Source organism: Carassius carassius, chromosome 47 (assembly GCF_963082965.1).
Source record: "Carassius carassius chromosome 47, fCarCar2.1, whole genome shotgun sequence".
In the NCBI taxonomy this organism is placed as follows: Eukaryota; Metazoa; Chordata; class Actinopteri; order Cypriniformes; family Cyprinidae; genus Carassius; species Carassius carassius.
In genome coordinates this window covers 3,285,090-3,298,310 of record NC_081801.1, presented here as the reverse complement: position 1 = coordinate 3,298,310, position 13,221 = coordinate 3,285,090, and the positions used below count along the sequence as shown (strand labels likewise).

Here is a 13,221-nt window from a genome sequence, read left to right as displayed (position 1 = left end):
CTAGCGATGGAGATCCTTATTAGATGAACACCGCGTGTGCTGTCTACTGTTTAACAGGTAATAACTTGGGCTACATTCGATTACAGTACACGATACCACTGTGACATTAGTTTGTTGTACGTGTGTGGCTTATAACAGAGGGGAGTCAAGTTGAATGCAGCTTCCAAAAGACAAAAAATAGCCGATTAAGATTTTATTAATTTTAATACAATCAATCACACTGGTGCAAGTACGTTCAGCGAGTCATATTATCAGCTGCTAAATTCAGATCTGTGTTTGCTTGCTGGCGCTTAGCCAGAGATAGATGCGTTTATACAGCGCTGCGCATTATAACAAATCACACATGATTCTTTTGAGCTTATTAAAGCATTGGCCAATCAGAGGCGTTCAGGTGAGTCATCGCTAAAATGCCGGTGCTTCCTTCACTCGCTCACTGACTGAATACCTCTTTCTGGCGAATTCTCTCGCAGGAACAACAAAGTGCAGATGTGTGTACGAATCTTTAATTAAGATATTGATTTCACAGTGTTAACAGTTTCAGTGATTTTAATGGGAGTTTCTGAGAGTGATTGAAATCTAGACTGTCAGTGAAAATTATCTTTAATAATGTAAATGTTATTTGCTCTCTTTCTGAACAATGAAAGATTAGTAGCAATATTTATATCACATTACTTTTCAATGTTAAATTCACATTTAATATAAAGTCAGTCGTATTAATATGTTATGGCATGACACCTATATCTGTTACTTAAGTAAACAGACAGGGTTTTATAATAAATTACATAAATTGGAGTAAAGGCTGATGAAATATATACATTTATACACGCACACATACATTACATACATTTTATCTATATATCTAAATAAAAATAGGCTCAGTATATATGACCCAAAGTAACTAGTAACTAACTACTTGAGTAGATTTTTTATCCGATACTCTTTTACTCTTACTCAAGTAACTATTCAAGACTAGTACTTTTACTTTTAATTCAGTAAATATTTCTAGAAGTACTTTTACTTTTACTTGAGTACAGTTTTTGGGTACTCTACCCACCTCTGTTGCCATGTCATTTTCAAAAACCAGCGAGTAATGCTGAGGTAGCGTCTACAGCCGTTGAAGGAGAAATTGTAAATTAGACCATTTATTTCTGTTCTGTTCGTCGTAATCCAAAACTCTTTGTATTTATACGGGATGTTGTGGAAACGCAACAATAAATGCAAAAACACAACATTTATATTCGCTTTTTAATTTATATTAAAAGTTTATTCATCTGACTGTCTACTTCCGCATTCCAATCCTGCTCACAGCGTCATAATTCTCTATACCAATAAGCTGTAAAATCGTCACTCATCTGTACACCAATAAGCTCATCTTAATCATAAACCAATAACCGCTGAGGTGTGTCGCCCCGCCCCATCATCCAGACTGCACTCTGGGCTACTATCCTGCTGCTGCTCTGCTGTGAGTCGTTGTTGTGTCGTCACGTGACTCACTGACACAACGCGCCTAGGAGCAGCGAACAGAGTGAGCGAAGCTGATAGCACACTGAAGTCCAGAAGGGGGTCTCAGGGAATGTAATTGCACAGGTATATTTGTTCTTTAGTAATAATTGTGTGGACTTTATTTCATTTGCTTTTAAAACCAGAAAAAAGGGAGAGATTTTTGTTATTCTTTATTTTTTGAATAAAAGGCTGTAAAGAATTAATTCTACAGTGCCTAATCATTAATTATGACTAACTACTTAAATTAGGATTAAATATAATACTTGCATTAAGTTACTTTTTCCAAGTTGATTAAAGTTAAAATAAACAGTCAAGTCCATCTGACCTCTTGACCAACTAACAAGCTAATTAAGCGTTACAAAAGATTTAGATTCTTATATACAAATGGATTCATTTGTGGGTGATATTTCATCCAGATCATAGTTCCAACCACAAAGTACTTGTTGAAACAGATTTTGACTTTTTACTAAAAAGTTTCTACACCGTTGCCCCAAAAATCACAAAACAAAGCTGGGAAATGAGAGTTTTTATTAGTGTATGACACTTACAAGTAACTTCTACACCAATATCTCAATCCAACCCAAACACACGATCTCACAAATAAAAACATCTTTAAAAAAAATAAAATCTGAAAAGATCTTGACCAGGTGTTTAAATAATGGTTGCTGGTTCTCCCAGACTAACTTAACATTTTTAGAAGTATTTTCAATGTGAAAAGCAGACTTTTAATAGGATATACTATACTGAATCTGTGCTTGAAAACGTTAAGTACACTTTTTTTTCTCTCACAATGCAGCATAATAAACTCACGCTGTTGCTGGATCAGCTCAGTATGGATTAAGCAGTTCATATCACGGAGCTCATCAGTATTTTTTGTGATTTAGATAAAGCTTCTGTTAGTGCAAACACTAAACAAGAACTATATTTGCAAACACAACATTGTGATGTAGCAATAAGTTGAAAGGGTCTTATATTGTGTACCGTAATCAGACCACTAAAGTTTCCTCCTATTCAATCAGAAGTCTCTATTTCCTTGACCAATCACAGCTGGCCGTATTAATCAAAACACCCTCTCAAACTCTGATTGGCTGGTGGTGGCAGGGTTTCTGTTCTGATTGGCTGGCTGCTGGGGCATGTGTCCTCTCCTGCGTGGAGGTGCCAGGTACTCAAACATGGAGGTGTGTGTGGACAGCATGTTTTTGAGGTCAGAGGGCATGGGGTCGGACCAGAAGAAGTCGTGGTTGAGAGCGTCATCGCTGTCTATTCTCTGAGCCGGATCAAGAACCAGCAGTCTGTCGATGAGGTCCAGAGCGTACGGGTCTTTCACATAAGCCTTCAGTCTGTCCTTCACCTTACGCTTCTGACCTTTAGGAAGCTCCATCTTCTGATACAGCTCATACTTCTTATCCACACCGGGCAAAACCTGAGAATATAGATGAAATTAAAACAAGTAAACTAGACTCAACCATGAAATGTAGATGCATGTTTTTGCAAATGTTTGTACTCATTTTGAGTTAAATAGATGCATATATATATATATATATATATATATATATATATATATTTGTAAATTAACATGGATTAAAGTTCCATATTTTATGCTTTATGTAATCATTTTGTTAGATATATGCATACATATTAAGCATAAATTTGAGATTTATATTTATGGTTTTTGTACCATGTGAAATATGCAAATAAAGACATCTGAGAGGGATTCAAGTGACAATTATGCGTTTTGTACTCAATTTATGTTAAATATTGGAAGGGGAAAAAATATTTTTGAAAAAACTTGGATTCAAGTTACATATTTATGTTTTTTTTGCACTTATGTTAAACAACTGCATATAACATTATATATATATATATATATATATATTTTTTTTTTTTTTTACACTTTGTACTTCATTTATATGTTTTTGTACTGATTTTAAAGTGTCAAATGATAAGACAGGATAGCTTGTGAGATTCAGCCAACACTTCACCACTTATTCAACTAAGAACATAAACTTTTAATCAGCTAAACCTCAGAACACATTGCTAAACATTTCCTCTTAGAATCAGTGTCTAAACTCACTACTTCAGATTGTGTGCCTTTCAGAAGCTTGTGTTCTGCAAATGAACATCACAAAGAGGCACAAGATCAATTTCACAGACCTTTACCTTCACTGTTTCCTGCTGGTTGAACTTAATTCAAAGAAACTGTTCTGAGGGATTTTTGCCATAAACACTTTCTACTCTTTCTATTCTGTTTTTCCTATTAATTAAAAAAGTAAATGCTACATGCAGTGTGCTTGAATAACTGGGACTTGTCACAGCAATTTTTTGTTGATTTTTAATGCTACTATTGTCTTCATTTATAAGTTTCTTCAGATAAAAACATCAGTTAACCTGTTAACTGTCACTCACATTTTCAAATATAGACTTGAAAGTGCATGATCCAAACCTACATTTTTATAATTCATGACTGAAAACATTTTGTAACATGATTTTGATGTACCATTTTCATGGTAACGCAATGTTTGAATTTAAAATGGGTTTCAAAGAATGATTTTTAAGATTTTAAGTCGGATGATTTCTAAAGTGTGATAGAGAAAAAGGCAACAAAGAAGACTTTTTTGGACAAAAGTCGGAACTCCTGATATGATGTAGGTTTCTGAGGTGCACTCTTGCCATAAATTAATCTAATACTTTTCCTACATAATAAATAAATAATAAAAAAAAGATATCCATTTAAGAGTCTTAGACCTTTAAAACGATATATAGTTTGTCATGACTAGATTAGGACTTAATTGTAATATAGTGAAGTAAATGGGACAGTTAACAGGTTAAATTATTAAATGTAATTATTTGCAAACAAATAAGGAATGAAATTACCACAAAATGAAAATAAACCCAAAAGTAGACAGTCACTTTAGAAACATTTGAACATTGGATCTAAACAGTAATCTGTCTCATCATCTGTAATCTGATCACTCAAAGCAGATGTAGAAACACGTGTAAAGTGGTCTTAAGTGTGCTTGTGTGTGTTACCTCAGGAGTAATAGAGCCACACAGCTGACTGATGAGTGTGAGCTGTTGCTGTTCTGTGTTGCCCTGCATGATGGGGTTTCTGGTCCACATCTCTGCCATGATACACCCTCCACCCCACAGATCTATGGGAGGCCCATAGTCTCTCTCACCTAAAAACACAAATAGACAAAGTGAAAAAAAACATACCCAACAACAAGTGTTTCCACTGGGGTTCACTTACCGAGCAGCAGTTCAGGCGGTCGGTACCACAGTGTGACGACCCGATTTGTGTAGCCGTTCCCCTGACTGTTCTTAGCCAAACTAAACGCCCTGGCCAATCCAAAATCAGCCAGCTTCAGGACGCCTTCTCTGGTGATCAGAACATTGGCTGCTTTCATGTCTCTGTGGAGGATCTGACACAAACGCACAAAATACTTCAGTCGGAGACTTTAAACATCACAGGGACAAATCTGAGCCTGTTTCTTAGTTATATTTACATCAGATAATCTGGAATGTTACCAGGCAAACTGTAAGGTGTCTCACCTTGTTTCTGTGTATGTAGTAAAGTCCATTCAGCAGCATCTGCATCACCTTCTTAATCTCAGCCAGAGTGAATTTAACATTAGCGTTGCTCAGCAGTCCAGCGAGGTCGTGCTCACAGAAATCAAACACTAGATAGATGCTGCCCTTGTACCGGTTAAACTGAGTGGCTGGAGGGAAAGAGAGAAGAAAAATAAACATTTATAAGAAATAATTAAACTTAATATTGTGCAAATGTCTCCAATAAGACCTTCAATGGACAGATTGATATTAATCACACCTGCTTGACAAACTGATTAAATAAATTAGCAGAGTAAAGCAAAAAAAAAAGGGTTTATAATTTTTAAAACTCATTTAAATGAATTTTCCAGGTATACTTTGATAATTCCAGATTTTCAGCACATTCATGTTTTTTATGATAAATTTCCATGTCAAAAAAGCAAATGTGTATCTTATGACAGCAGATACACCACAGAAAGACTGTGTAGGTCTTCACCTTTTGTCCTGCAGATCTCAATGAGGTTCACCACATTCTCATGTTTGAGCAGCTGTAGGATCTTGATCTCCCTCAGAGCTGTGATGGGAAACTAAGGGGAAGAACACAAAGCTGTACTTTTAATCAAGAGTCCAATGATTGTGTAACTTGATTTCAATGTAGGATGAAGCTTTATGTTCTCACCCCTTCTTTCTCATTCTCCATAAGTACTTTTTTTAAAGCCACCACCTTCCCCGTCTGTCTGTGTTTGGCCTTGAACACCTCCCTAAAGACAGAATACATCACTGAATCACCGAAACACTGGTTACTTCTAAACCAAAATATAACATGAGGTTCAAAAAGATCCGGTTACATCGAATGATTCGTTCGCGAACCGGATATCACAAACTGCTTTGTTTTGAACTGTCTTACAACAGACACGGAAGAGAAGACAATGCTGAATAAAGTCGTAGTTTTTGCTATTTTTGGACCAAAATGTATTTTCGATGCTTCAAAAAATTCTAACTGACCCTCTGATGTCACATGGACTACTTTGATGATGTTTTTCTTACCTTTCTGGACATGGACAGTAGACCGTACACACAGCTTCAATGGAGTGACTGAGAGCTTTCGGACTAAATCTAAAATATCTTAAACTGTGTCCCGAAGATAAACGGAGGTCTTACGGGTTTATAACGACATGAGGGGAGTCATTAATGACATAATTTTGATTTTTGGGTGAACTATCCCTTTAAAGGAACAGTTCACCTCAAATGACAACTTGCTTAAGATGTACTCACCCTCAGACAGTCCAAGAGTTTTTTTCCTCATCAGAACAGATTTGGATAAATTTAGCATCACATCCCTTGCTCTCCAGTGGACCCTCTGCAGTGAATGGGTGCCGTCATAATGAGTCTAAACAGCTGATAAAAAACATAAAAATAATCAACAATTAATCCACACCACTCCAGTCCATCAGTTAATGTCTAGTGAAAAGCCACATGTTTATAGGAAACAAATCTATATTAAAACATTTTTACCTTCAAATAGTCGCATAATCTATAACAACGAAATATTTTGTACGGTTTTCACAAATCGTTTTTGATCTGTGCATATTTCTCTCCTGTTTGAGTCTATTTTTATTTTTATTTTTTTAGAGAAAACCCTTATGCATAAAGGAATCGGTCTGAAGTTAAAAACATGCTGATATGTTTCTTTCCCTTTTTTTTTTTTTTTTACAAACAGTTTTTTTTACTTCCCAAGACATTCATTGATGGACTGGAGTGGTGTGGATTACTGTAATGTCTTTATTCGCGGTTTGGACTCCCATTCTGACGGCACCCATTCACTGCAGACGATCCATTTGTGAGCAAGTGATGTTATACCAAAGTCCAGTTAGGGGACGGTTCACATATCGCGTCTTTTGCGCGCTCAAGTTCGTTATTTCCAATGTAGGCGCGCGGTATGCACGCTCATAATGGAAGCGACGCGGTCGAGTTAAAAACATCAACTTTTCAGGATGCTGCAAGCGCACCGCATGTCATGTGACAAGAACTAAACATTTAGCTTCATCCTTTCCCGTAACAACGTTGAAAGCTCAGCCAAGATGAAGGAACAGCTGATCATAGCTGTATATGGATTGCCATCTCGAAATAAATTTAGTAGCAGAGCTATTGAAAGCGATTTTTTTGTGCTGCAAATCCATTTATCCTTTGCTGAAATTTCCGCGTCTTCATGGAGAGAGCACGTCATGGTTGCTTAGCAACAGCAGACGCCACAGGAGCACTTCTGCCCGAGCGCTTTGGAAAGAAGGAGAAAGCAGTGCGCCTAGCGTTTTCCACGCGTTTTTAGGCGCGATATGTGAATGGCTCCTTAGGCAAGTCGTGCCACTCGGCCGCCATCTTGGCAATGCCTCCGGGCAGCTATTTCAGACTAACAAGACCAGGCTCCTATCTAATGAATGGGCAGAGAGTCAAAACTGCACTTTCACTAGTCACCGGGACATAAAAAGTGCATGTATAGAAACAGCAGTAAAATATAATAATAATTGCTGAAAAATGTTGATAACTTTGCCTCAAAATAAGGTTTAAAACTCCTTTTTCCCCACAGATTTACTACGCATGCACAAGGGTTCCTCAACTGTGCGCATACGTCAGTGGAACCAGACGATAGGCTTAAATGTTTTTTTTTTTTTTTTTTATGTAAAAATGGACACAGCGACCCCATTGGATTCAACGGAGACAAGTGAAGTCAATTAGAAGCACACACTTCCTGGGGCTCGGGGGTACTGCACAGATTCAAACTGAGCTTGATGACGTAGATGTCACGTGAGCAACCTGTAAATCTTCTAATCGCTGTGCCAAGAGAAATCTGAATCACCCACCGAATCTTCCAGAGAAGGCGAGCGTGAACAGGAGCAACTTTTGGTAAGTATTCTGATTAATTATCTCCCTTGACTTTATGCCTCCACGTCCCCCCGATTGCCTCATAGACAGTAAAAGATTGTATGCGAGCTTCTCCTCCTGTCCATACGGTAATTTCTCTACTGTGCGACAAAGAGTCGCTGGTTATGACGCAATCGTTAGCCTACTTTTATTACAAAAACTGCTTCTACGGGACTATAACGTAAGATACAAGGTAATGGAGCCTTTTATAAATTTTCGTGTTTCTTTAGAAATAATCAATGGACAAATGGAGTCTTTGAAACGCCTCAGATGTAAAGTTATTAGCTGTCAAAGTGACGCCAAAATGAATGGGAGTCAATAAAATGCTAACAGCAGGTGGGGGTCCGCTAGCCAATGGCGGCGCCCAGGGGTGCTTCAAAAAAATATGAAACCCTGCCCCTCGGTTTTCCTTATATAGTTGTATAGGCTCGGTGCACAAGATGGCGCTGGTGAGCTTCAGCGATGCGAGTGTATGCATACTTACTTCCAGTCTTGCGACACTCGCATTTACTATAAGGGAAACTTGCATACGAAACTTGGCTAGATGTATATAATCAATGATTTTTTAATTTAACAGCGGATAGTGGTATATCAAAGACATGGGGAAACATCTTCCCTACATTTTTGCGTACCTCTGTGTGGAAATTCATCAAGACATAATGCGGAGATTGCTTTATTTTTCTGTTGATTATGCAGATCAGCGTCGACGTCAGGTTAATCAGTCCACAGGGATTTCTTCTTTCAAACACAAGCCACTCAAATATGCAATACTTTACATTTTCGAAGAGCTGGTTTTGATCTGACTGTTATGTAAGATCAAGGTTTCTGACTGTCAAACGAGATGCACAGAGATTTCTGATAAAGCACGTTTTATTAACTTTACTTGATAATTTATAACTGTAACTGTACAATTAAACTTAATGTAGTTATGGTAGGTTTGCATTAATTAAAAGATCGCTTTTTGAAATTTTTAAATAGGGTAAATATTTACATAATTGGTAAGATAAAAATACATTATGTAGCTGTGTATACACACCATGAGTTCAACTTTCATTTCGTGAACAGTAGGGAACAAGTATATTAAATTCATTCACCAGATCCAAACAATACACAAGTTTCAAATCCACTGGCTCAGTTAACATTTATACTATAGTAATAATAGCAGTGTATATCTTATTTGCATTTGAAGTGATATTATAAAGCATGTAAACATATAGAAGGTAATATTTGGATTTCTCCGGTTCTCAGCACTAGTGATGTGTCGTTCTTGAACGATTCGTTCATTTTGAACGAATCTTTAATGTGACTCGGGAAGAACGAGTCGTCTCGGGGAGTGATTCGTTCAGTCGCGCATGCGCATTATTCTATAGGTTCTGTTCTAGTAGTAGTGATTCACCATACATGTCTATGGATTCACCTGTCAGTCAATGGAGTCTTGAGCCGGAAAGAGAATTGATTAGTTCATAGTTCGGGTCTATCGGGTTTTTGACTCGTTCCTTAATCACGTGACAGCCACATACGCTAAAACCAATGCAATATGAGCCGGAAAGAGAATTGATTAGTTCATCTCATGAGTCTTCGGGTCGGGTCGAGTCATTCCTTAATCACGTGACAGCCCCGTACGCTAAAACCATAGACAGTAAAAGAATGCAGTATTGAGTCGGAGAGAGAATTGATTAGTTAATCTTACGGTTCTTCGGGTTGTTCGTTCTTTTGTCCCGTGATGTGACAACATTGGCTAGAGTAATTATTAAATCAGATTGTCTGTATAAACCATACTTTTGTAACATATGACACTTTATAAACATTAAAAAACACTGTGTACATACTTTTGAATTGTTGTTTATTGTTTATTTTTGTGCCATTAAAGCTTTGTAACAAAGAGGACAACTATTCCAAAATAAATCAAAATAATAAAAAAGTATAATAAAGATAAAACTAAAAGATAATAAAGCCACAGGGTCTAATAACCTTAACAAATGAACTTTAAAAGTACAATATAAAAAAAGGAAAAAAAGAGAAAAACTAAATATTGCACAACAAGCTTTGCTTTTTTTATATAATAATTTAAAATGAATACATTTTAAAATAAATAACACTTTTGTGCCAAAATAAAAACTTTATATCAAAGAGTATAACTATTCCCCAAATAATTTTAAACCATTTAAATAAAAATAAATGAAAATGAAGAGATACTAAAGCTACGGAGCCTTATAACAATAACAAATTACCTTTAAAATCACAACAACAACAAAAATATTGCACAACAAGCTAGTCTTTTTCTAAATAAATAAAAATAAATAAGCTTTAAAATAAATAACACACTGTGGCTATATTTTTAGGACTTGCTTTAAGGCATGTTTGCATTAAAAAAAACAAGCTCCCTGACCTTGGATGGGCTGAGTCTGTTTCTTCTATCTGAAATAATCTGCCCAGTTTTAGAAAAAATTCTTTCAGATGGCACAGATGTGGCCACAATGCAAAGTCTTGTCTTTGTGACTTCAGAAAGGCTTTTGTATACTGGTGAACATCTCCTCCACCAGGCCAGAGGGTCTGATGTGCGGGGTTAAAAGTGGCTCTGCAAGGTAGGCCTGCACCTTTATAGCATCTGAGGTCTTAGAAGAGGTAGCAGAAGGCCTCAAGCTTGCTACCCTCTCTTCAAAGTCTTCCCAAAACATGGCCCCTGCACTGGCAGTCGCACCAGGATCTAAAGTATCCTCCTCACTCTGAGCTGGGTTAAAACTGTTAAAGCTGAAGTTATCATAACCTTAAGTTTTTAAACTAACATTAATAATTCGAATTCAAAATTTTATTTGCTTTTAATGTATATGTCATTATGTCCTTTTTTGAGCAATCTTCTTATACATGTATTACACCAATATGTCAAGTCTGCCTAGGAAAAGCAATTATTATACTAGCAAACTCAAAATTGGAGTAAAAATGAACAAACTAGTATAAATACTTTTTATTGTAAGCTTGAATTATTATATTATTATATAGCCTAGTGTTTATTTACCGATAGACAGTCAAAAAGACAAATTAATCAATATTTTATTTATAACAGGGTTTTATTTATTTATAAAATAATAACAAACCACAGATCCTCAACAAACAGTAACAAAAACACAGTGACAGAAATGTCAGAAATAGCGTATGGGTCTGTCACGTGATTAAGGAACGAGTCAAACTCGACCCGAGACCCGAAAGACTCATGAGATGAACTAATCAATTCTCTTTCCGGCTCAAGACTGCGTTAGTTTTGCGTATGGGTCTGTCACGTGATTAAGGAACGAGTCAAACTCGACCCGAAACCCGAAAGACTCATGAGATGAACTAATCAATTCTCTTTCCGACTCAAGACTGCGTTAGTTTTGCGTATGTGGCTGTCACGTGATTAAGGAATGACTTAAACCCGAGGACTCTCGTCAGATAAGAGGTGAAGTGAGCTAATCACAGACTGAAGACCCAGGTAAAGAAGGAATTTTTTTTTCTGTATCTTATAGCATTTTAGTTTTGTATTGTTTTTAGTGGGATCAACGTTTGCGTAAGTACTAGATGTGTTGGGGAAGTAACACATAACATTTTCATTACATTTTGCTAAAATGAACGAAATGACTCGAAAAAAGATTCGTTCATTTTGCTGAACGAGACTCAAAAGTCCGAGTCGGTAAAATGATCCGAACTTCCCATCACTACTCAGCACTGACGTTTAGCACAACCGGAAATAACTACGCACACACTCGCAAGACCGGAAATCCAAGATGGCGGAGACATGCAACCGCATGCAACTAGCCCACTGAGGATTGAGGAAGTGGCATGTGTCTTATAAATTGTCTCTGGTTATACTGAATTTCTCTAAATCATGAAACATATCCTATCTACATCTTGGATGACCCGAGAGTACATCAGCTTATTTACATTTTTGGGTGAACTATGAAAATCACATCAATCACTGTTTTCCTGCCAGGGGATTACAGCAATAATAAACATCAAGGTTAAATATGAATTTACCAAAACACCAAATACTCACCCAAATGTGCCCTGGCCGATCTTTTTCAGCTTCTCATATTTAGAGAACTCATCACAGAAGGGAAACTCGACCCCATCATAGTATTTAGACATGATGGCGGCCTCTCTGTCCGGCCTGAACACACACAACAGGCATACCCATGTTTAAAACACGACGAAGAGCTCCGTTTACTTTCTGACGTTCTTCCATTGAACTAATTATAACGACAAGACTCTTAGATGTCCATTTTGGCAAATTTACGTTTTAAATATGACAATACTTACTCTTTTATGAGGCTGTTTTGGTTGTGTGGGTGATTCAGAGTTCTTCAATCGGCCCGATAAAAAACAAAATACCAAACCCACACGCACACGCACAAACATCAGCTTTACACCGTCATTTAAATGACAAACTACATTTAAACAGTACTGATTTGTGCTTGACATCTTAAAGAGAAGCAAAATCGAGTTTTTAATACTTTAAATGACTGATAAAATAGAGAATATTATGAAAATATTCGTACTTATCGCCACCGCTGAACCTTACGATTTTGTAAGTTCCTCTTGCTGTTCCTCTGCGGTCCGCACAGGACGGATTCAACCTCGGCAAGAAAACACTCTAGCGCCACCTGCAGCTCGGAAGACCAGCGGTTACTACACAAAGCTACTCTACAGTCAAAAGGGATTTTAAAACATTTTTATTGTTCTGTAGATCGAATCAATTGGTTCAAAACGATTTTTGCCCATCAACACCATACTTAATCTATTATTAATGATTAATTAATGCCACTTATAAATAATCCGTCATTAACCAAACTGGAAATTAGAAACTGTATATGCATATAATAAATATAAAAAGTATTATATAATACAGACACAAAATTCAATTTTTCTTTTTATTTAATTCCATCTGGTATACACCGCACTCGAAGACTTTAATAGCACCCTTTTGCACTTTAAGACAAGATTGGTATAATATTTATTGGTCAAAATACATTTCTAGTCACATTATTGCTATATTAATTATCCAGGCTTTCATATATAACAAATTATCCCAAAACCACGTAACCATATTCAAAAATCAAAGTTGTATTTGAAAATACTACAGTACATAAAATGCTACAAAAAATGATGTCATATTTGACAGTCCATTTTTATACATCTCCAGTTCTGTAATGTATATACACACACACACACAAACATTTAACACATTTGTATACACTATGAACGGATGTGGGAACC

General features: G+C 36.6%; 1 protein-coding gene across 2 annotated transcripts; it reads right to left on the bottom strand.

Moving 5' to 3' along the window:
• Window positions 1-2,004: 2,004 nt before the first annotated feature.
• Window positions 2,005-12,197, bottom strand: LOC132130538 (cyclin-dependent kinase 9-like). Of its 2 annotated transcripts, none has more exons than XM_059542266.1 (7): window positions 12,002-12,197; window positions 5,732-5,813; window positions 5,549-5,639; window positions 5,056-5,222; window positions 4,754-4,925; window positions 4,534-4,682; window positions 2,005-2,926 (listed from the first exon to the last, which is right to left on the bottom strand). In XM_059542266.1, exons 1-7 carry the CDS (start codon window positions 12,091-12,093, stop codon window positions 2,564-2,566), a joined length of 1,116 nt encoding a protein of 371 aa, XP_059398249.1. In that variant the 5' UTR covers window positions 12,094-12,197; the 3' UTR covers window positions 2,005-2,563. The 2 variants fall into 2 exon arrangements, with proteins under 2 accessions (XP_059398249.1, XP_059398250.1); XM_059542267.1 differs by lacking the exon at window positions 12,002-12,197 and adding an exon at window positions 6,328-6,475.
• Between the last annotated feature and the right edge of the window lie 1,024 nt (window positions 12,198-13,221).

Bases quoted from the DNA above. Each gene is read 5' to 3' on its own strand.
- LOC132130538 (XM_059542266.1), bottom strand. From the start codon at position 12,093: ATGTCTAAATACTATGATGGGGTCGAGTTTCCCTTCTGTGATGAGTTC. The intron at 5,640-5,731 runs GTGAGAACATAA...TCTTCCCCTTAG, and splicing joins TGGAGAATGAGAAAGAAGGG to TTTCCCATCACAGCTCTGAG. The intron at 2,927-4,533 runs GTAACACACACA...CTATATTCTCAG, and splicing joins GTGGCTCTATTACTCCTGAG to GTTTTGCCCGGTGTGGATAA.